This window comes from Lissotriton vulgaris, chromosome 3_1, assembly GCF_964263255.1.
Source record: "Lissotriton vulgaris chromosome 3_1, aLisVul1.2, whole genome shotgun sequence".
NCBI classification, from domain to species: domain Eukaryota; kingdom Metazoa; phylum Chordata; class Amphibia; order Caudata; family Salamandridae; genus Lissotriton; species Lissotriton vulgaris.
In genome coordinates, this window is record NC_141689.1 from 557393891 (window position 1) to 557418328 (window position 24438).

At 43.2% G+C, this 24438-nt stretch overlaps 1 protein-coding gene across 2 annotated transcripts in view; it reads left to right on the plus strand.

Moving 5' to 3' along the window:
• Positions 1-24438, plus strand: part of RASGRF2 (Ras protein specific guanine nucleotide releasing factor 2) — a 1825430-nt gene that overhangs the window by 856392 nt on the left and 944600 nt on the right. For both annotated transcript variants that reach the window (XM_086960835.1, XM_086960836.1), the window contains exon 9: positions 7286-7404. In XM_086960835.1, the coding sequence (XP_086816961.1) occupies positions 7286-7404 (119 nt within the window). The remainder of the gene's footprint in view (positions 1-7285; positions 7405-24438) is intronic.

The window sequence follows — 24438 nt, forward strand, 5'->3', positions numbered from 1 at the left end:
TAAAATAGAGGAGTTTGTAGAATGACAGAAAGACAGAGGGAGGAGGCAGAATGAAAAGTTGCTATGATATATGGACAGGCGTACAGAAACATAGAAAATCTCAGATGTGGTGTGTGACAACGTGGGAGTGCACTGAAATGAGAGAGTATAGAAAGGGAAGAGAGGAATAAACACTAGCAGAAAGAGTGAAGGATTGTTCCTACGAGTGGGGGAGTGAAAGAGAGAGCAAGGGCACAGATGTTATGTTATAGTTAATTTGTAAAGCGCTTGCACACCTGGTTGGTTTCTTGGCGCTACTGGGAGAGGTGAAGTTGGTGAGATTTGTTCGAGAATTATTTTACTTATATGCCTGTTTAAAAAGCCATGTTTTTAGAAGTTTGCGGAATATCATGAGGTCGGTGCAGGATCTAATCTCTAGTGGCATGAAATTCCAGTATCTCGGCCAGTGTAGAGAATCTGGATCCTCCAAATCGTTTCTGTTTGAAAGAAGGTGTTGTCAGAATATGCAAGTGGGCGGATCTCAGGTTACGGGTTGGATTGCATCTTTTGATTATGCTGTCAATGAATTTAGGATTTCTGCCATTTAATGATTTGAAGATGATGCATCCCAGTTTAAAGGCACATCTCTGTGATATAGGAAGCCAGTGAAGTTTTTCCAGAAGGGGGGTGATATGTTGGCGTTTGTTTTCCTGTAGAATCAGTCTGGCCGCCTGGTTCTGAACCAGTTGGAGGCGGTGAGTGAGATATGCCGGGATGCCATAGAATAGGGAGTTGGCATAGTCAATGTGTGATATAACCATGGCTAGGACTGCCTGAAGTTTAGCTTCTTGAGTAAGGTACCTGCTAATTTTCTTTATTTTCCTTAAATGAAAGAAGCCCGTGGAAATGACAGATCCAATTTGGGATTTCATGGTGAGATCACAATTTACCACCACTCCCAGGGTTTTGGCGTGTTTGGATGGGGTCGGGGGTTGTCCTAGTTCTTTGGGCCAGAAATGGGAGCTCCAGGGGTTGAGTGGACCTTCCATGAGGATTAGTTCTGTTTTATCCGGGTTCAGTTTTGATTGATTACTGTTCATTCAATCCCAGATAAACATCATTGTCGATTGAAATTCATGAGTGGAGGTCAAGGAGTTACTGATCTGAAATACTAACTGGAAGTCGTCCACATAATTGAAGGTTTGAATGTTCCTTTCTTTTAATGCGTGGACCAAGGGGAGAAGGTAGAAATTAAATAAGTGGGGAGAAAGTGAGGAACCCTGAGGGACTCCACAGGTAGTCTTAATCATGGGGGTCGTAAAGCCACCAAGATGAACTGACTGGGATCGGTTAGTGAGGAATGATGTGATCCATTCTAAGGCAGAACCTTCAACACCTGCATCCCTGACACGGTTGATCAGGATGTTATGATCAACCGTGTCAAAGGCAGCAGAGAGATCTAAAAGCATCAAGGCTTTAGGGAGACCCCTGTCTGCCATGTCTCTCCGAGTGTCGAATACCGATAGGGTCACTGACTCTGTCGAGTGAGCAGGGCGGAAGCCTGCCTGATGTGCGTCCAGGTATTCCGATTGCTCCAAAAAGCCAGATAGACATTTAGCTACATGGGCTTCAAGTAGTTTAGCTAGATAGGGAAACAGTGATATCGGTTGAAAATTCGTTAAAATTTTAGGATCAGCTCCAACTTTTTTTTAACAAGGGGATGAATGATTATGGCTTTTTTAAAGGACTCCAGAACCTGGCCCTGGAGTTGTGACTCATTTAGGAGGGTCACAGCTGGGCTTGGGCAGGCAGTAAATATTTCCTTAAGGATCCAGGGGGGAAAGCAGTCTCTTGGAGATCCCGATTTCACTTTGACTAGTAAGTCTGTGAAGGTTTCTTGGTTTATTAGTGAGAATTGTGCCAACTTTTCTGGGTTCTTAGGTTTCCGGTGGTAAACTTGGTCTTCAGGAAAATGAGGATGTCCCAGAGCTTCCTGGTAAGAGTGAACAAGAGCTACAGGGTCTGATGGTGAACAGGGAAATTAGTTGACCAGATGATGAGCCGGTATCCAAAAGAACCTGTGAGTGAGCTGGAACCTTAAGGATCTAAGTGGGAGTCTCAGAGGCCTGGAGAGTGGAAATGAACATCAGGGTCCTTTTAATAAATGGGTAGTTAACAGACCAACTGATGGTGAGCAAAAGTCTGAAGATCTTAGGATGCGCAGAAACCATGGATTCTTAAGTGTGAACAGAATCCTAAAGACAAGAGGATCCACATGAGCTTCTGGGGTCATGTTGGTCAGGGCAAAGCATGGATCCATAAGAATGACCAGGATTTTTTGGACCGGATTCCAGAGAGAGAATTCTGAGATCGGAGGGTGAGTAAGGGCTTAGAGGATGAAAGAGTGAGCAACAAATTCAGGGACATATTAGCTGGAAGACCTTTGAGTGTGCTGCAGAGATATAAAGATGTTTCCAACATAGCTTAATGCTAACACTCCTAGAACATTTGAAAAGTTAAATGTATCACAAATATCTACCTAAATTAGCTCCCTGATACTAACAAGCAATGCTTTATGAAAGGTTGTGATCTGCAAAGGTGGACCACTTGTATTTGGGAGCTCGGTTCAATTTTTGGCCTGCTCACCCCTGGACATAGGTTACTTGCAGGCCTAGGTACAAGTGTGATATCAGCAGGGATGGTAGCTGCTACATGCACAAATGAACAGCGCAGATATCTTGAATAATCTCACTCACTCTCACAGATGAGGCAAAGGCTCCAATTCCATCCATTTTACATTTCAGTGCCTTAAAGATAGGTGTTTTAAGGTTCATAGTGCAGACCGTTTGTACCTTTCACTTTTGTGGAAGTCTTTTTTAATACATGAGTGGCTAAGCAGAGCTCTGTAGTGCATACCCTACTTTTGTATATTCTGAGCATGTTTGCTTAGTATAGGGCATCGCAGTATTGTTTTTCTGAGCAAAAGCGTTTTTAATTGAATGTTTTTGAAGGTGAGAACTGTCGAAATGGCTGTCTCTGGTTCAACATTCACACTATGGAACATTGTCCCACTGTTCATCATAGACATCTCTCTCAGCATCTTCTGAAAACGTGGCTGTTCCCAAGAGCGAAAAGTGCCTGAGCACCTAGAACGCTGGGCGGTAGCTGTGGGCACCTTATGAACTGTCAGTAATGTAACACATCACATCAAGATATTATGCACTCATCAATGTACTTAATTCATAGCTCAATTACAGGATTGAGATGATATCTGGTTTGCCCTTGAATTCCAGACATCTACCCACAAAGTGGAAGTAGAACAACTTGCTGCCGTGGTATTTGTCATGTGTGCCATAATTGTTGGGTTTCTGGTATTGTTCAAGTAAGCAACAGAACTGTACCCTGGCATGTCTTCTGTTTGCATTGATGTAAATTGAAGCAATATATTCATAGTACATCTTCGCCAGTTCTCACTGTCATGTATTTAATGCTGAGCTGTGTTGAGTGTTACCTCCTTTCCTTATTAGAATTTCTTAGTTCATTGAGCAGCAATATTCAGAGCCGTCTTTATGAAAGGTGCTGCACTAAAATATGTATTTTTATCTCTAAATTAGCTATGAAAATACAAACCACATTTAATGAAAAGTAACTTGGTTTCAAGCCGCAACCTTACAGGAAATATTTCTTCAGAATGTTTACATAATTTAACATTGATGCTTATACTGATTTTAAACTCCATATAATTCTAATATAAATATAACACTTACTTAATTACGTATTAGTTTGCACGCACAATTCACAGTTTAGATTGAGTATGGCATTACCCCCACTTTTTGCCTGTTGCTATGCTATTTTTGACTAGTCTGACTGAATCCCTGCTAATCAGGACCCCAGTCTCTGTGATTTCTCTCCTAAATTGGTTACGTTGAGTACCTAGGTACACCCCAGATTGGCTACTGGTGTACACTTACAAGTCCCTAGTATATGGTACTGAGGTCCCCGGGCCATAGGTACACCACGGGTCCCCCAGGCATAGGTACACAAGGGGTCCCCATGGGGCTGAGGCATAGTACTATGCCACCTATGGGAGACCACTCAAACTGTGACTACAGGCCTGCCATTGCAGCCTATGTAAGCTGGTGCTAGCAACTCTTACGAGTTTTCCCAATATCTGAGGTCACTGCACTTAAAACCTATAGTGACCCCTAAAGCAGGCCTTTCAATCCTGAAGGCAGGGTGCTCGGGTCTAAGTGTGACAGTGCCCCTGCATGAGCGGGACACCCCTACAACCTTCGGAGTCCATTCTCCCGGGTTGTAAGTGCATCAGCCATTATGAAATATGGAATGGCCATGCGTCATTACACAATGGCTAACTCTAAACTGGCTGTAACGAACCCTGTCATGCTTGTTTTCAAACTTGTTGGAATCATACCTCCCACATCGTATATGGTGTGGGAGGTATGATTCCATGCACTGTAAAGCTCCTCCAGGAGTCCCTCAGTGCTCCCGGTACCCGTCTTCTAGACCCTGACATCACAAAATGGCCACTGCCGACCAGAGACATGATTCTGCCCTCCTGCTGCTGAGCCAGGCTCGAGGACAGTAAGGCAAAACAATAGGTATCCTGTCACAGGGTTTAGTTTATTGGGCCAGGGTAGGAGCGCTTGTCAGTTTGAGGGGCACCGCCCTCCTTGTATTGTCCAGTTCAAACCAGCTCAGGGAGCCGTTGGCTGCTGCTCTGGTGCAAAACTAGGCAATGGACCTGGGAGTATCCTCCACACTGTCCACTCCCTCCCCTGGGAGGGACCCCTGAATCGTCCCAACCCTTTCCTTAGGGTACTTAAGGGCTTACCTGTGGGTGGGCCCTAGATTTTTCATGAGACAAGATTCATTTCAAGACACCACTTCCTCTTTGTCCGGGCCCTCTAGACTTCGCTGGACCTTGCTCTGGGCTCCAAGACTGCAACTGGGAAGACTCCCGCTGCTCCTGGTCTCATCGTCCTGCTCATCTGCTGCAACATCTGTGCCCGTGCTCCATACAGGAACCTTCAAATGCTCGACCAAGACACCTGAAGGAATCTCCCTTGAAGTGTAAGAGTCACTTCCCTGCAGCTGCAGGCACTGCAATAAAGCTAACCAGTCTGCTAATCCTGATCCCCCATGGATTCTGAAAGGCTCAGCAACACAGGTGGACGTTCTTCACATCCCTTGAGGCCTGCCCTATCCTCTCACCAAGTTTGAGGCCAGTATCCCTCGTCAGAGCCTCAGGAACCGAACCCCTGTTCACTGTGTCAACTTGCTGTGGCAAAGGATTGTTGGTTTCCTTCCTCCAAGATCTTTGGGCTCCAAGTAGCCCCAACCTCAAGCATCTCCAAGATCTTTGTCCTCACCGCATCACTTGCACAGTGGGCTTGCATCTTTGGTCATCTGCTCAAGGTCCTCTTGCGACTCCAGTGCTTCCAACCTGTGGGTCCTCTTGAGGGTCTTCCTTGATTTCAGCTGGCTTGCCTCATTGCTAGGGGCCTGCTCTGACTCCCCTGTTTGTGGCAAGTCACCTGGACCTTGCTGGTCTCGACACTGCACCTTTTTTGCTTTCCACATTGGTTGCAGTTGCCAAGGGCTGTTGGTGCTCCCGACGGACACCGACCCCTCAACTCTCGACATCCGACGTGGGGCAGCTCGGTTATGGCTCCTGGTCTTCCAAAGCATTGCCTAGTCCGTATAGCTGCAGCTCCAAGGTCACTGTCAGCTCTCCTGCAACACCCAACATCAGTTGGCAATTGTCTTCGGTGCCTCATGGTCACTCCTGAGTGGCATAGGCTCTATCCCCTCTGCTTGCAGGTACTTTTTCTCCTGAATCCACCTTCGGGTTCCACCTGCCACTTTCACCTTCTCCAGCACCGGCGTCTTCCTGAAGTCCTCCATTGGGTTTGACAGCGGTTTCCAATGTCACTTCACACCTTTGCACCTTTGCACCCGACTTCCCTGGTGTAGGTATCCTGGTTCCTAGGATATCCACTGGTGGGTTGGCTCTCCAACCTTTTGTCTTCCACTGGGTTTCTTCAGGGTCCACTGGGAAGGGTCCTTCTTTAAAATTGCAACTGCGACTTACTCATTTACTTGAATTGAGCACGCTGTTGTGTTTACACACTGCACACGGCCTCCATGGGGTTACTGGGTATTTACCTCTGGTGGTTCCTTGGGTCCCTAGCACTTCTACTGCTTCTGTGTATAGTCTTGACTTGAGTCGTGGTCCCCATACCACTATTTTAGTAAATGGTTTGGTCTCCCCCTGGTGACCACTGTGTATTTCGTGCTATTTACCTGTCTCCTCTGCAAAGTATTACGTGCATTGTGTATATCTCAGGGTAGGAGATATTTGTATATGTTAGGGTCTTATAATGAAGATATATTTTTATATTTACACTGTGTTGTTTTTTTCACTTAATCTATACCTATAAAATTATATGCTGGTAAAACAAGCTGCTTTACACTGCTTCTGGACTAAGCCTGACGGCTGCTCTCGCAGCTTCCAATTAGAGAGCTTTCTAAGGTTGTCTAAGACCACTAAAATCACCTTAACGGTTGTCTGGATTGGTGCCGGGTGTCCACTTACATAGGTGTGCACCATATATCAAACCAGCTTCTCAGAGCAGGCCTCTCACTAGAAGGCAATTCTGTACTATGGACAGCAGCGGAAGTGATAGAAGACACTTGGGAACCACACCACTGTTTGAATCCCTAAAACACCAAAAGGGCTAACATGTTTACAAAATGTGGTTATAGTTGCAAGTTTGTTTCTCATTGTTGAATCAGAAATATTGCCAATACAGATTCTTTTCTATAAGACAATCAGAATGTATATGTTTTCAAAGGCTATGTTTCAGCATTTGAATGTCTCTTACATTCGGATGTATATAATTGCAAGATATTAATATTTTTTTAAACATGACCCCATTGATGGCGGCATATATGGTGATTTAACGTCAAAGCCCAGAGTCAGTTTAAACTACAGTTGAACAATGGTCTTGCATGGTTGTTTACTGCTCACTTAATTATATCGTATAGGAAAATCAAGGTGTACTCATCCCCAAAGAAAACTTGTATTAAAGCATTACTAAATCATGCCATTTATGTTAATCTCTAAGAAAATAATTCATATGCTACTGATTAGGCTTTCAAAATCCTCATTATAGCGTCAAAGGTTTCCAGCAAATTGCCACTGTAAGTTACATCGTCTCTCAGTGAAATTGTGTGTAAAAACAAGTCAGTAACTGGTGCATTTCAATCCTATTTTTCCCCACAGGGTAATGCACGATGAAGTGAGTGACACAGAGAACATTCGGAAAAACCTTGCCATAGAGAGAATGATAGTTGAAGGCTGTGACATACTGCTAGATACCAGCCAGACATTCGTTCGGCAAGGTAAGTCCAAAAATACTTCATGTGAACTTGGTTAAGTAGTAGATATTTAGGTACCACAGAGGGCAGTTCTGGCATTCTATGTGCTCTCTGTTAAACAAGTCATTATTCACACATGGGAGCTAAAGCATAATGATTTGTATAGGTGTCGTCCAGTTGCAGTGCTTTGGCCTATTTTGCCAATAATAGCCAGCAACTTGGGTGAACCGACCATCTGGCATTACCCTCAAATATGAGGGAGAGTACAAGATTGTAGATTGGAGTGTGGTTACTGACTGCCTACGTGTAGATTGTATGCATTATGTAAGTACGGCAGAACTTACAAAGGGTGAAAAGCAAGCCCATGCTTGTGAATGTCTGCATTCGCCGTTGCAGAACTTCCACATAATATTAGTGTAGATGTATTATAGTGTACTAGCGGTAGTGTGAAAGATTGCCATGAATAATACCACACACCACTCCTGGCCATTTGCATTCACCTTGCTATAGAGCTCAGTCTGTTACCACAACCTGCTCCGAGGTGGGACACATGGATCGGTTGTGGACGTGAAGAAGGGTTTGTTGGCATCATTTTTTAAGTTCAAAAAGAATTTTACTTGGTAAAAGGAGAGAAAAACAAGGTGTCAATACAAAGTACAAAAAGAGTATAAAATATAGGAACATTAGTAAGCAATGGGCATAATACAGTTATAAACAATAATAAAATCTAATCATGAGCATCAGAACTAAATAAAGTGAAGACAATAATTGTAAAAATATGATTATACAAAAATAAGTGCATATAAGTGGTAATGAAGGAAAAAAGGAATACAGGGGGCATTTAAGGGGGTTTGAAGACTTCTTGCTGTGAAGGTTGTGGGTGAAATCAGCGCTTAGCACATACATCAAGGTAAAGCATAATAGGAAGCCATAGGTCCATGCGTTTTGCTGCCATGTGAGCAGGAAAGACAAAGGCAGTATTCAGTCTATGATTGTGACAAACATTATACCACCACGCTTTAAAGGAAATGTTAGAAAAGTTCTTCCAGTTGACTGTGATCTGCTGAAACGCAACAGCTAACAATAAATCAATGATCTGAATGTTAAGTTCAACATCCTCCCACCAGGGAGAAAGACTTCCTAGGAAAATGTTAATGTAAGAAAAAGGAATGCAAGTGTGGAAAATTACATAAATTTGAGCCCAAACCTGCAACCAAAAATCGTGAACAGATTTACATAGGAACAACATATGAAATAAAGTTGCTTGCGGGGAAGAACATGACCAGCAAATGTGTGGAGTGGCAGGAAAGCGTTTATGAAGGTCAAATGGCGTAAAAAGAAGTCTATTGTAAATGAAGAACAAGGATTGTGTCAAGGTCGCCGCTCTAGAAGACTTGCAAATCTTATTCCAGATCTTGTCCCATAAAGAAATGGACCAAGATGTGGCAAGATCATGTTCCCAACATTCCTCTACTTTAGATTTGGGTCTAATGGAGTCTTTAGTGTGAAGGTGCTTGTAAATAGAGGAGGCTTTGGGATTAGTGCGCAGAAAGGAATGAAGTAGCGAGGCGGGGGCAGGGGAAATAGAAGCGGGAGGTGTTTGTAGAAGGCGGGTGTAGGTTGCCACTGCTGTCTCTTTAAGGAGGAGATATTTGTGGGCAAAAGAAGCAGGCAAACCATAGGTGGTGCGGAAAGTTGGGAAGGATATGAAAGAAGAATGTGAAAATAATTGGAAAACCCATATTAACCCTTTTTGTCGCCACGACTTCCAGTAAAAGGGTTTGTCACGAATCAAGAGGGAGGTGTTATGCCAAATGGTGGAGGTAAGGAAATCTGCAACGGTCGCAGGGGAAGCAGGAGAAGAGGATAAAAGTAGTTTAGTGGTGAATTTATGAATGGGAGTGGGAATAGAAGAGGGTTTGCGTGAAAAGGAAATATACTCAGTGAGAGAAAAGGGGGAAAGAAGAAGGCGTTCAAGTTTAGCCCATAAAGGACAAGGAAAGATCGGATCTTGCAACCAAAAGGAAGCCTGTCGTAACAGAAACGCCTTATGGTAAACTGGGAAATCCGGGAAGTTAACTCCGCCTTCTGACTTGGGACGCATAAGCCTAGCTAGGGACATTCTAGGTTTTTTGTTGTTCCAAAGAAAAGATTGAGTTAATCTTCTTGAAAAATTTAGAAGGGATGGATACAGGGATGTTAGAAATAGTATAAAGGACTATAGGAGATAACATCATTTTGATTGTATCGAGACGACCCCACCAAGATAAATAAAGGGGATGCCATCTAGTCGTTAAGTCCAATATTTTTTTAATGCATTTATTTAAACAAAGGGAAACCGTGCCTGAGATAGAAGGGGTAATATGTAGGCCAAGGTATTTAATGTGTGAAGAACTCCATTTAAAATTGGAGGTGCTAAAATCAGGCTTAAATGTGAACTTTGTCAAGGGCAAAATCTCACATTTATCATTGTTGAGCTTGTAGCCAGATATCCGGGAATAATCTCTTACTTCAGCAAGGAAGGGAGGAATAGATTCAGTGGTGTTGGAGATAAAGAGTAAGATATCGTCAGCATACGCGGCGCTTAACTTGGGAATCGAAGGCTTGAATGTTGGCGTTTTGATGAAGCTTGGATAAAAAAGGCTCTAAAGCCAGGTTAAAAAGAAAAGGGGACAAAGGACAACCCTGACGTACGCCTCTCCCTAAGTCAAAAAAAGGAGGAGACTAGGTCATTGGCGCAAACTGCCTCACGGGGATTGGAGTACAATAAAGAAATCAAAGAGATACATTTGGGACCAAAACCAAACCATTTAAGGGTATGAAAAAGATAGGTCCACTCAACCCTATCAAATGCTTTCTCAGCATCTAGGGCAATTGCTGCGAGGGAATGAGGTAGGTGATGGGATTTTGATAAAACATTAAACAAAAGTCTGGTGTTATCAGTGATAAATCGACCCTTGACGAAGCCTGATTGTTCCTCACCCAGGAGATCTGGGAGTAAAAGGTCAAGACGTGCTGCAAGTGATTTAGCAAATATTTTGTAGTAGATATTGACCAGAGAAATGGGTCTGTAGTTTTTGCAATATTGAGCATCTTTCCCTTCCTTGGGTATAAGGCAGATGTGGGCGTCAGAGAAAGAACCTGAGGAAGCACCCAAGGCAGTAAATGTGTCTATAAGAGAGTGTAATTTTGGGATGAGGAGTTTTGAGAAATGAAGAAAAAATTCAACGGTGAGACCATCTGGTCCAGGAGCCCTGTCTTTTTTGAGAGTTTGGAGCACTGTAAGTAATTCTTGCTGAGAAATATCCAATTCTAAGTGAGAGAGATCAAGAGGGAAATGGTCGGGTTTGTGTATGATAGAAAAAAAATTATCCAAAGACTGGGAAGAGGGTTGAGTTTCAGAAGAGTACAGGGTTTTATAGAAAATGGAGAATTCAGTGAGAATGTCCGCATCTTTATGTTTAAGAGTAGAGTGAGTGTCGTAGATGGATTCAATATTCAATTTGTTATGTTTGACTTTCAAATAATTGGCTAAAATGTTTCCGGCTTTATTTCTACCTCCATAAAACTTTGCACTTGATTTCAATAAATACAAGGAAGCATCATCTGTGGATTTTTTGTTGAATTTCATTTTGGCATTGACTAGGGCTGTTAAACTGTCTTGTGAATGTGAAGTAAAATAGGCATGCTCCAATCTCTTAATATCTTGAAGGAGATCCCCAGTAAATTTGTGGGCAATTTTCCGTTTCTTTGCCACATATACAATTATAAAATCTCTTGCTGCAGCTTTAAAAGCATCCCAGATGGTGTGTTTGGGGATGGAAGGGGTATCATTGAACAAAAAAAACTCATCAAAAAATTCATTAAAGGAGGCAGTGAACTTGGGATCCAAGAGAAGGGCATTGTTAAAACGCCACCTGTTAGGTCCGACAGGCTTAGGGAGTATATCAAGATGAACTAAGGTAGGGGCATGATCTAAGAGTAAAATTGGACCAATTTCGGCATTAGTAAGAGTTTGGGCAATGTTGTGAGTAACAAAAATATAATCAATCCGAGATTGGGAATGATGGCATGAAGAATAAAAAGTAAATTCTCTTTCCGTCGGATTGCATAGGCGCCAGGTATCGATGAGCTTGTGCTGGGAAATGGCTTGAGTGAATAACTTGTGGGACTTATTTGGGACGTAGGGAGTTGGGGTTGGTTACAATCACCTGCCAAGATGAAGTTGTCATCAATAAATCTAGTGATATGGTGAGACTGGTCATGCCAAAAAGCAGGATCACCACCCGTTGGGGCATAGACATTGAGGAGAGAAATTGGAACACCACTAAGAGACAAATTAACATGTATCCATCGGCCTTCAGCATCCGATTCCTGAGTAATCAAGGAGTGAGATAGGGTTTTACGACATAAAATAGCCACTCCATTTCGTTTACCGTCACCCTGGGAGTAATAAGCCTCGCCCACCCAACCTCTTTTGAGTTTAGCTGATTCTGCATCAGATAGATGAGTTTCTTGTAAAAACGCAACATCAACATTAAATCTAGCTAGGTGAGACAAGATTCTTTGTCGTTTGATTGGAGAATTAATGCCCTTAACATTCCATGTAATTATTTTCAATGACATAATATACAAAATAAAATAAGATGAACATAAGGAACAAATTCAAAGAGAGAGCCCATGAAAAGAAATGAGCGAAAGAGAAAGCAATAATCATGAATGATAGAAATGAAGGAGAAAAAGAATAGGAAGTGAGAAAAAAGTATAAGGAAGAAAGAGAAAAGAAAATAGTGAGGAAAAAAGAAAAGAGAAGTAGGAAAGAACAGGTATATGCTAGTAAACAGAACAGAAAAAACAGAGAACGTAAGAGAGAGATATTCAAAAACAAGAGAGCATATGAGGGGATCCTCAAGAATAGATAGCAAAACATAAGAACAATGGAAGTGAAAAAATAGAAGCATATAGAGAAGAAAAGACACCTTCAAACATGGGAAAAATGAGGAAGTCAGGGAAAAGGGAACAGAAGAGAAAATATACATGGTGAACAATAAGGAAAACTGTACTTACGAGGAGGGGAGGCAAGGGAACACAATCAGGAAGAAGACCAAACGAGAAGGAGGAGGGGGGTAGAACCAACTAGAGGAGGCAGGGCGTCCAGGGTCAGCGAACCGCGCAGCCGGGGGAACAATACGGAAAGTGAAATGTAATCTGTGGAAAAAGAAGGATAACATTAGAGGACTAGACCACTGAAGATATCGGACAGTGAGGAGATCATGTGATCAGAGAAAATAAGCAAGGAAAAAATACGTAAAGGAAAGAAGGAATGAGTACATAAGTATATAGGAGCAAAAAGCACAACTATTAAACTCGGAGATCGAATAAGAGAAGCAGAACAAAGATGAACATCAACCATCTAAAAGAAACAAGGAAATCATGTAGGAAACGAGGAGGAGGGACCAGAAAGGTCCATGTCAGTAGCTTGGCAGGAATTCAGGAAGCTCTGAAGTCGAACTGGATCCTCGTAGGTTGTCATTTTGTTATTGTAGGTAACCCTAAAGAGACATGGGTGAAAAAGACCGTATCTGGCACCATTGGAACGAAGAGCAGGTCTCATATCCAGGAAGGCCTTACGTCGATTAGCCGTGGTTCTTGCATTATCTTGCGCGAAGAACAAGGAGGAACCTGACCAAGTCAGACGAGGAGAGGCTCTGGCTGCTGAAAGAACCTTCAATAGGTCGGTGTATTCTAGAAAATACATGATGACGCCTCTCGGTTTCAAAGAAGTGGAGGTAGGAGAGGGAGCCCGGCCAAGTCTGTGGGCCCGTTGTATGTTAAGGATGGTGCCTTCCTGCAGGTGCAAGAGTTTGGGAAGAAAAGATATCAAAAAAGCAATGGGGTCATTCCCCTCGCAGCCCTCCACCAGGCCGTAAATGCGTAAATTGCTGCGTTTATTTCGATTTTCAAGATCCTCCACCTGCTTTTGAAGGGATGCAACCTGTGAGTAGACGTGGGAGACTTTGGTAGATGACTCCTGAAGAGAGCGCTCCACAGACGTGACTCTCGCATCCATTTGAGACCAATTATCGGTCAAAACCTGTAATTGGGCGTTGGTTTCTTCCATAAAAGGGCAAAGTGCTCTTATTTCCTCCAACAACAGTTCCATGGATATGGCTGAAGCAGGGTTAGATGGTGAAGGAAGGTCCTTTTTCAGCCTTTTGGTAGTGCCTTTCCCTACGGTCTGCGCAGATTGCTCCATTGAAGACAGTGCTGTGTGGATAGAAGATGCTTAGGAAGCTTCTATCTGGGCCAAGGCCGAAAACACCTTGGAATTTTTAATAAAGACACGCTGCGAAGATTTATTGACGCTGTTCAGCGTGAGCTTTCCCATGTAGTACAGCCGTCAGGGATAAGGACATCAAAGTAACATGTACGTAAAATCTCCGTAAACTTCAGAAAAGCTGGACAAGAACAATGTACCAAAAGATACAAAAATAGTCTCTTACGCAGTGAGGGAGATTAATAAAAACAGCAACCAGAAGTGGTGAATTCAGAGGAAAGATATCAGCATTCACAAAATGGCCGCCACAGCTGAGAAACTGAGGAGAATGGAGGCAGCATTCTTAAAATAGCGATGAAAAGCAGCCGCAGTTAGTAGGCATAGAGAGTCAATAGTAAAGGAGATATAGCCCACCATACATGAGGAGCAGAGCTGCAGGCATTGGAGAGGCCGTCACAGGAAGCTGCGCTCGTCAGAGAAACAGCATCGGCACATTAGATGTACAAAATGGCGGCCGCGACTGTGGTGGAGCCGCGACCGGAGAATGCACCGGTGAAAAACGACATAGGAGAGCCTCAGGAAGCCACAGGAGGATCTCACAGCATGCCCGCAACCTTCCGATACATAAATCCACGTGAGCGAGTTCGGAGGAAGTCGCGAACCGCTTGTGCCCCGCAGCGGGAGCGGAGCGCTCACGCCGCCGCCATCCACATCGGGTGCTAAGCCACGCCCCCTTGTTGGCATCATTTTTAATGCGTTAATGATGATAAACTACTTATGCTACTTGAACAACTATTGCATCTTGAGACATAAGTCAAATTACCCTTCATAGAATATAGATTTAATATGCTGATTGCATCTCCTACCCTCCCACCCACTCACATATAATTCATTATAACAATTACACTCCTGCCTAGTGGAGTTGAGCAAAGCTTGTACTATTAGCCGTGCCTGAAGTCAGTGAAGACATGCACACTTTTGTCCCCAATGTATTTCCCCCATCTCAGTTTGTGCTACATTATGATCACACAGTTCTGGGGGACATTGAATTAACTTTCAGCCTGTTCATGGTCTGAGAGTGAGAATTGGCTTGAACAGTATATTGTGGAACTGGTGACCAGAGATCCCTTCCCGTGTTATGTTGGCCAGTCCCCGCACAGCATTACTTTATCTTGGAGTGGAACAATGTAAAGAGAGTATATGTGAAGATTCCTTTAATGAAACTGGAAACCTCCAGAGCCTACCATACTTTCCACTACTGGTTTAAGCCATACAGGTATATCAATGTTTATGCAAACGTAGTGGGAGACACCACCCACATGCACCAGTGCCCCATCAGACCGGTACCAGTATGTTTCATACTGCATGCCCATCGGTTCACTGCTCCAGATGTTGTAGAATGATAATAGTTTTGTTTTTCATGAGACTACACCCCTGCAGCCTTGCAGTCTTTCTCTAGTCCAATAATGCTTATAGCATCCAAATGAAATGGTGCATGTTGTCTCCATTGTGCCTTTACTTTGGATTTTCTTGTGGGCATCTACAGACTTGATGGTCCCCAGATTTCCTAGTTAGCTCATAACAGCTCATGATGAAATTGGGTCAGTGGAAGAAGCTGTGGGTGCATTAGAGGATGCAACCACTGTTTAGATCATGCCGTCCAGAAGTACATTTTCGTAGGGTAGAGCAATACCCCAAAGAAGGAATTTCCCATTGCTTTCCCTCACCTTGCACTTCTAGATCCCAACTCCAGTAGGGATGTTTCATCTTCCTGGTGTCTTTTTGAGATAAGCGTGGAATAATATCTCTTGTGAATGGGCAGGCAAAAGCTTACAACATTTTGGTGAGGCATGTTCTGAGGTGATGCAACTGTTCCTCCTTCCTGTACTCTTCCCAAGCTATTCTGCTGCTATGATAAAGCTGTGGTAAAACATACCTGAAAGGGGGTTCCTTTGGAGAAGTACTTTTAAACAAAAACAAGCATCTACGATAGCGAGTAACGTATCACCATATGCAGTATTAATAAATACAATCATCATAAACATAATTTATGATTGAAATAGAAACAATTTCCTCCACCTCATTCTTGAATCAAATTAATTAATTAAGATTTTGAAAACAAATGTATGAACACATATAAAAAATGTAAGGTTCTGCAAAAAGTGAACGGATGGCACAGTGTTCTTGTGTTAGGAATATGTGAAGAACAAACTATAACACAGGCATATGTCTAGGGCTGTAGTGGTCATGTATCAAACACTGTGCACTGTATCAGTATATGATTTCATCAGATACAGAACAGTCCCAGACTAAGAATACATTTTAGCTAAATATAACATCTCCAAACTAGACTTATGTCTGCTTAGCACTGTGATGCATCTGCATACAGCTTTATTTATGCATGTACCCTAAAATAAAAGTACACATTAGACACAGCTCTTTAGACCATCATGCATATATCAGTACTCCAATCCATACATTTGGGGTTGAAGAATTGAATGCAGTATTTGACTAGAAAAAGCCAAATGTGTTACTTCCACACAGGATCTATAACTACATAATAGATTTTTAGCCCAACGGTCAATTATGGTTAGACTAGCTGTACCACTGTGGTGTGTAGACGTTATAATGCCTTTGAGAAAGATTAAGAGAGATGGGTACCAACCTGAAATGCTGCAAAATGAATCAACAACCTCTGGTGTGTTTATTTTATCCTCCCTTTCCCTGTTTTGCTAACAGGAACCTGGAGTTCCCATAGCTCTTATTTGGTGGAGTGTGGTGAATTTGCACTGGAGCGCATTCAGTTAATCTTGACCACATACCTCAAGGGTCATGACATAGATCGATACCAACCTCAATAAACACTATTCAAAGTTGTTTCTTCTTTTCTAATTTTTATAGGAAGTTCATTCATCAATTTTCTAAAATCGTAAGGCCCATTAACAATTTTCTATTAAAGGGAGCAGTTTTTATTAGGCCACAAGAGGCAGGTCATGCATCTTGTTTTTTGAAAGTATGACTTTCTAGCTCCCCTATTTTATTAACAGTGGTAACTGACAATGAACTTCAGGTTTTTGTCAATTACTAATTCCAAATTTTGTTAATCACAATACATGTGAGATGGAGTTTAATGTTTCAGATTAATTGGTAGGGTTTCAGCATAACATTCTTATGAAAAAAACAAAGGTTACAGGATGTTATATAAAGCTCAGATTTCACTCCTACAAAACCATTGAAATTCAGCAGTTATAGTTACCTGAGCTAACTAAAACTTATGCCCATGCAATGCACTGCTTATGACCTCACATATTACATCACTCATGACAGGGACGCTGACATCACTCATGACATCTCAAATGACATCCCTGATGATATCGTCTAGTAAGTGTGAGTGTTTCGTAAAAGTTTGTTAAGTTTAAAGCTATATACTAAGCTATTACATAAGTTAAATTAGTATACTTTCTGTAGTACTAATGAATGATACTATTTCTAACATATGTGTGTGTGTGAGTGGCTGTATGATCTGTCAGTTGGTGGGTGAGTGGCTGTGTTGTTTTCTTAGTGGGTGTCTCAGTCGAACTATGTGTCTGAATGGGTGTGTGAATGGGTTTCTGTGTATAAGTATTTTCTAAGAGTATATGATTGTTAAACATATATGCTAGACTTCTACAATAGTTAAATTAGTACACTAGGTGTACTACTAAAGAGGGATACTGCTTCTAACATATATTATTAGAGTGGCTGTGTGAATGCATGTATCTGTGTGTAAGTGTGATTGGCTGTATGGGTGTGTGAGTGGCTTTATGGGTGTATAAGTGGGTGTGTTGGTAGCTGTGTGGGTGAACAAGTGGCTGTGTGAGTGGCTGTATGGGTTAGTGAAAGGGTGTGCAAGTGGCTGTATTGGAGGGTGAGTGTCTGTGTGAATCGCTGCAAGGGTGAGTGAACAGGTGTGGGAGTGCTTGTATGGATGTGTGAATGGGTGTGCAATTGATTGTATGGGTGTGTGAGGTAGTGTGTAAGTGCTTATATGGATGAGTGAGTAGTTGTGTTGATAGTCTGTATGGGTAAGTGAGTGGATATATGAGTTGCTATATAGGTGAATATGTGTGTATGTGTAGCTGAGTGGGTGAGTGACTGGTTGTATGAGTAGCTGTATAAGTGAGTCAGTGATTGTGAGAGTGACTGTATGAATGAGTGTGTGGATGTGTGAGTGGCTTTATGGATGAGTGAGTGGTTCAGTGGGTACTTGTTTGGGTCTGTGAATGGGTATGGGAGTGGTTGTGCAGGTATGTCTGGGTGTTTGAGAGGTAGAATAGGGGTGGGAGTTGGTGTGTTAGGTTGTCTGTGGATGATGTCATTTGAGATGTCATCAATGTGTGGTAAATATTTGATTTACCGTCCTAATTTCTATGCAGGTAAGTACTTAATCAATAATAACTCAATCGGAAAGAAAAAGGCAGAGTCCGTGGTGTTAGAGTTCTTAGGGGTTTTATTCCTTAAAAAGGAATGGTCAAGACCGGATATCTTGTTCCTGCCACCACTGGGGTGCAGGAAGGGATAGAGCAATATTTTATTGACAATACATAGTTTATATACTTAAATCGTACAGTAGAAACCAATACAGTAGGCGTAACAGCTGAGAGAAGCAAGATAAGAGCACACACGTGGTAGTGATACGTAATTAGAAGGCGTGAACTAGGCGTGAACATAGAGGTGTGTGCTAGAAACGTCACAGGTAGGTGTCACAAGTGGGTGGCACAAAGCAGAATGTTGCAATGTCAGCAGAAATCTGAGGCCTGGATGCGCGCGCAGCTGCATGACGTGTGATTGACGTGAAACCAGAGGGTGCAGGGGACTTGACATTTACACTGGCGGAAAGAGACAGAAGTCTGGCATGTCAGATCAACTCATACTCTATCATATCTGATATCTGATGTTTAGGAACTATATTATCTAAACGGAAAAGGTCTCTGGGGCAGAAGCTATTCTATACTGACTGTGAGTGCGTGTATAAGCGCCTAAGTGTCTACGTGAGAATGCGAGGGGCATGGGCCTACCATGGTAACAGAGGCTATGAATTACTTGCACGGAGACAGTGAGGCCGGGCCCTTTGCTCTGCAGCTGGGGGGATGTTTACTTAAACTAGTAGGCAGGAATGTATTTTCGAGGAGCGGAACAGATAATTCGAAGGTTGAAGTCAGTCTTGGCAGGCAGCAGGCTGAGCCAAGCGCCATGAGCCGCACAGGGAGTAAGGCAGAGGTCACGGGTACAGAGGCAGCCTGGGCTGAGGCTTTCAGAGTCAGAAGGCAGGAAAAAGGCTCGATGGCAGAATTCAGGGCCTACTTCGCCAGAGCTGAAAAACGTGCAAAGTACACCATAAAAAGACGTTGGCATAGCATACTTAGAAACGGAATATTCAACCCATTCAGGGTGGGTCTGAAAGAGGACATGTTAACGTTGGACGCAAATGTATTTGCGTCTTCATAGCTGGCACAGGAGGGAAGTTACATGCACTTTAAGCTGGTACATGGAGACGGTGGGGTACACGTTAGGGAACATAACTTGACCATAAAATTTATATTTCCTCATTCCCTCCTTGTTCCCTACGGACCCTTCATGATATATCGATCCTCATGAATCGATCAGTCTGTTCTTGTAATATCATTTGCTCTTCTTTCTTTCTTTCACGTTTTGAGAGAAAACTGGAATGTTCAATACATGATGTGGCACACAGTCCACAAATCGCTGGCCCACACTGTAGGCACAGGCAGCAACTGAATACTATGACAAGGGCAATGCCCAGGAAGGATAGGATCTTCCATCCCCAAGCGGTTAACGTTGTCCAGAACCAACCGGACCAAGTCCAGGTGCCTGGATTCTGATGTATCTGACTTGCAATTTTATGAAGACGTGTAATAGCTTGGTATACCGTTGGCGCGTTTTCTGGAATGAAAACACAGCAACTTGACCCGATGACCTTACAAGCTCCGCCTCTATCTGCCAAGATGACGTCAATAACAAGACGATTCTGAAGAACAACAACCCGCATGGCGGACTGTTCCTCTGTTAAGTTACCTAGGGCGGAGGCAGTTTCATTTACTACTGCTTCAAGTGTTCTAGTTAATCTGCGTATTAGTTTACTATTTTGGACGGGGCCTGTGAAGAAAAAGAATCCTTTATTGAAATCTGTGTATTGCTCCCATGCCGTTTCAGTATAGTCGACAATCGGGAGATCTCTTCGGAGCCTATTCTTTACTAGATTTGTATTTCTGTGATAATCAGGAGGGGCTAGAAAAACAGGTGGCAGAAGGAATGCAATGTAACAGGTACCATCCCAATCTGGAGGTAAGCGTATGTATGCGGTATGACCACAAACTAAGTAGGAATGACGAGTAGCTCTAAAGGAAGATTTGCCTTGGTCACTGAATTCGACCACAGTAGTACATTTACTATGTCCTAAGTGTACTGAACCTTTCTTACTGACACATAAATCACCAGTGACTGGTAATACTGACATAGCAGGGAGAACTGGTGCAGTTTCGGATTCAACAGTAAGAATCATAAGGTTAATTGTATAATTACCTAATCCATATACTTCATTTTCTAGATCAGTTCCTATTCTAGTGGGGAGTCCCTTCTTGTCAGGGTAACAGGCATTAAGCAGAACTAAGTTCAAGTTTCCCCAAACCCAGCTCCCTTTGAAAACAGCAATATCAGGATCTAAGGAATTAATTATTCTAAACCATGCACCGCAGGAGCCATTGTGAGTGAACGGGTACGGGAAGAGGGGCAGAACTCCCTTGTATTTCTGGTAGGGAGGGAGTCGGCCACATATCCAGCAGTTGGTAGCGTTGTTGGTCTGATGGGAGTGATGTAACATACTAATGAATGTGTTGTTGCGCAGCGCGAGTCTGTAAGAAAGTTCGTGGGGAGGTAATTCACTAAAAGAATGTTCAGCAGTGACATTGTAAGCAGATTGTTCACGTTTGAGGATAGGGTAGTATATGGGAAGCAATATACTAGCAACAATAATCAGAAGACTTAGAAAAAACATAATCAATAATGTCACTATACAGTGACTACGGAGTGATTTGCAATATGTACGTTTCTTGAGTTGTCTTTCTCTCTCTCTATCTCGATCTAGGGGGTACATGTCAGAAACTATTTAACCGATTCACCTAGGGGAGGACTTAAACAATTAAACTGTCTGACTTGCTAGATCGAAGTTTCAATCTGTACTCCTCTTGGGGAGTTTTCTCTTGTTTCGGAACTTTAAAGTCACTAGGTTCGATACAGTCTTTGGAGGGGGTGGACGAGTCTTTTTCTGGGATCAGTTCGTTACACTTTTTTATATGGCTCGTATGGATCCACCCCTTTCTGCCTTCCACTTTGATGGCGGTCCTCGTTGTAAGAAGGACGGTCTTCGGCTCTTTCCAGCGGGGCTCCAGCGGACTTTTCCTGTCAAAGTTCCTAATTAGGACCAGATCTCCGGGACGGACATCATGCGGCTTTACATCAGTGTTGTCAGGGAAGGCTGCGGCAACCTGTGAACGACATGATTGGAGTGCAGACATCAAGGAGGCAAGGTAATCTGTCAGCATATTACAATCAACATCGGTAATTTTCTTAGGAATGGGCGTCCCCCACATATTCGGTGGTCTGCCAAAGACCACTTCATACGGGGATAGTCCTGATCTTGAGTGGGCAACCATTCTCATGTAGAACAATGCAACTGGCAGGGCGACTATCCAGTCGACCCCTTTCTCTTTACATATTTTACCAAGGCGGGTCTTTAGTGTCTGGTTATGCCTTTCTACAAGGCCAGCGGCTTTGGGATGTCGGACACAATGGAATTTCCACTGATATCCTAGCAGCAGGGAAACCTGTTTCATGAGTTCGGATGAGAAGGGCTGTCCGTTATCTGAGTACACGACACGAGGCAAGCCGTACCGTGGGAAAAATTCTCGAACCAGCTGCCTGGCAGTGGTCGGAGCAGTGTAATCTGGGACTGGATATGCTTCGGTCCAACGGGAAAGTGCACAAACAATTACGAGGACATATTTGAATCCTCGACAACGGTCCATCTGGATATAATCCATCTGGAGGACTTCAAAAGGGTGATCGGGAGGATGAAATCCACCTTGCTCTACAGGGACGCTTTTACCTGGATTGAACTGACAACAGATCATGCAAGTACGCACTCTCTGTTTTGCTGCTGCTCGTAAGTGTTTGTTGTACCAGAGATTCTGTAAACTGTCTAACATCGCTTTCTCTCCTAGATGTGCAGGACTATGTGCTGTATTGATTATGACTTGAACCATAGAGTCGGGGAGAAACCATGTAGATTTTCCCTTCGTCATCCAACCTTGATCTGTCTGGATCCCTCCTAGTTCGGTCCATTTCTTTATTTCATCTGTAGTAGCATGTGTCTGAATATCGATTACATCTAGTGTGGGATCCCTGACTGTCATACAATGTGTCGGTACTATTGTCTTTGTCACGTCAGTTGTCTGGGTGTGAGTCAATGCTGTATGCTTTGCTGTCTGGTCTGCCAGGTCGTTACCCTGGGAAACAGAATCTGTAACTTTAGTATGTGCTTTACACTTCATGACGGAAATGCCTGAAGGCAGATGTATTGCTTCTAACAGTGCTTGAATGAGGGGACCGTGTTGAATCTTGGCACCATGAGAGGTCAAGAAACCTCGTTCTTGCCATAACATTCCGAAGTCGTGTACAACTCCGAACGCATAACGGGAATCAGTGTATATATTAACATTTCTGTTCTTGGCTAGTATACAGGCTCGGGTCAGAGCGATGAGCTCCGCCGCTTGAGCGGACAGTGTGTCAATACGATGTGTTTCTTTAACTTCAGTTTCAGTGGTCACTGCATACGCGGCCACTAATTCTCCTGTACTTGTTCTCATACATGAACCATCCACATAAAGTGTCAGGTCTGGATTTGTCAGTGGGACATCTGTTAAGTCTCGTCGAGGCTTTGTTACTGCATTAATGATCTCTATACAATCATGCGGGGCTGGATCTGTCATAATTGAAGGTAACAATGTTGCGGGGTTTAGAATGCTGCAGCGTCTGATTTCTATGTGTGGCTGGAATAGCGTCAATTCATAACCTGTCAATCGTGCTATAGTCAAGTGCTGAGTCTGAGTTCTGTTTAAAAGAACCTCTACAGAATGTGGAACTTGTACTGTTAATTGATGTCCTAAAACAATTGAGTCACTCTGTCTGATTGCTAAAGCTGTCGCTGCTACTGACTTCAAGCACGCAGGGAGTGCCTGGGCTACTGAATCCAATGTACTTGAAAAGTAAGCGCAAGGCTTATGTGAACCTGCTTGGTCTTGAGTGAGGACAGACAATGCTGTACCATCACGTTCTGTAACAAAAAGTGTAAAAGGTTTGCTGTAACATGGTGTCGCTAAAACTGGTGCTTGGCATAAAGCTTTCTTTAATTCTTCAAAGGCTTGTGTGTGTTCCTGAGTCCAAGGGAGGACAGTCGAAGTCGCTGCCTCCTGTGTTGTTAACTGAATGAGTGGTTTAGCTAGAAATGCATATTGAGGAATCCATTGTCTGCAGTACGAGGTGAGGCCTATAAAGGCCCGCACTTCCTTTTGTGTCTGGGGTTGTGGCATATTTACAATTAACTGAATGCGATCAGGAGTGAGCTGTCTCCCCACTTTGGACAGCAAGTGACCCAAGTACACAACTTGCTGAACACAGAATTGTAGCTTCGAAGGAGACACCTTGTGTCCCTTGACGGCCAGAAAATGTAAAACTGTCAGTGATGCTTGTTCACATTCGGGCTCACTTCGTGCGGTGATCAGCAGATCATCAACGTATTGCAGTAAAGCGGTGTTAACTGGCATTTGAATACAATCTAGTTGTCTTTTCAGTGCTTGACTATAGATGCTGGGGCTTTCTGTGAATCCTTGAGGTGCGCGTGAAAATTTGAAGCTTCGTCCATTTAAACTGAATCCGAAGAGGTATTGGCTCTCTGGATCAATGGGTACACTAAAGAAGGCGTTCTTGAGATCAATTACAGTAAAGAACGTTGCTTCTGAATCAATAGCAGTCAATAGGGAAGAGATGTCGGGAACCACAGGGTACTGTGGAACGATACATTTATTCAGTTCTCGCAAATCAATCACCAGCCGATATACTGGCGGTGCATTGGGATCAGTACGTTTAAGAATCGGAATGATAGGGGAATTACAGATATTGGAGTCGGTCTCTACGACCACTCCTTGGGCAATGAGCTCTTCAATGATTTCCAGTAAAGCCACTACAGCATCGGGTGGTAACTTGTATTGTCTGATTCGGGGTAAAACAACTCCTGGCTTGAGTGTAACACGGTATGGTGTGATATGCATACAGCCTACATCAGTTGGGCCTTGTGCCCACAAGTGATCTGGTACATTTTTCAATCTGACATCAAACTCTCGTAATACATAGTGACCCTTGAAATCTCGCAGAAAGAGTCTAACTCCCTCCGGGGAACAACATATCACTGCTCCTAGAGCCTTCAATGTTTTGATACCTAACAGATTTTCTGGACATGATTTCGTAAGTAACAAGTCTGTAACACGTGATAACGGACCCACAGCCAGGGGGACGGGTTTCGATACCTCATTTACAATAGGTTGTCCTGAAAAACCAAGGGAAACATTCTGTGAGCCTGAGAGGGGTGCCCCTGGGACTTCATCATGGCTGATTGTAGTGCGACTTGCCCCTGTGTCAATTAAAAACTTTCTGTCTTTTCCCAATAC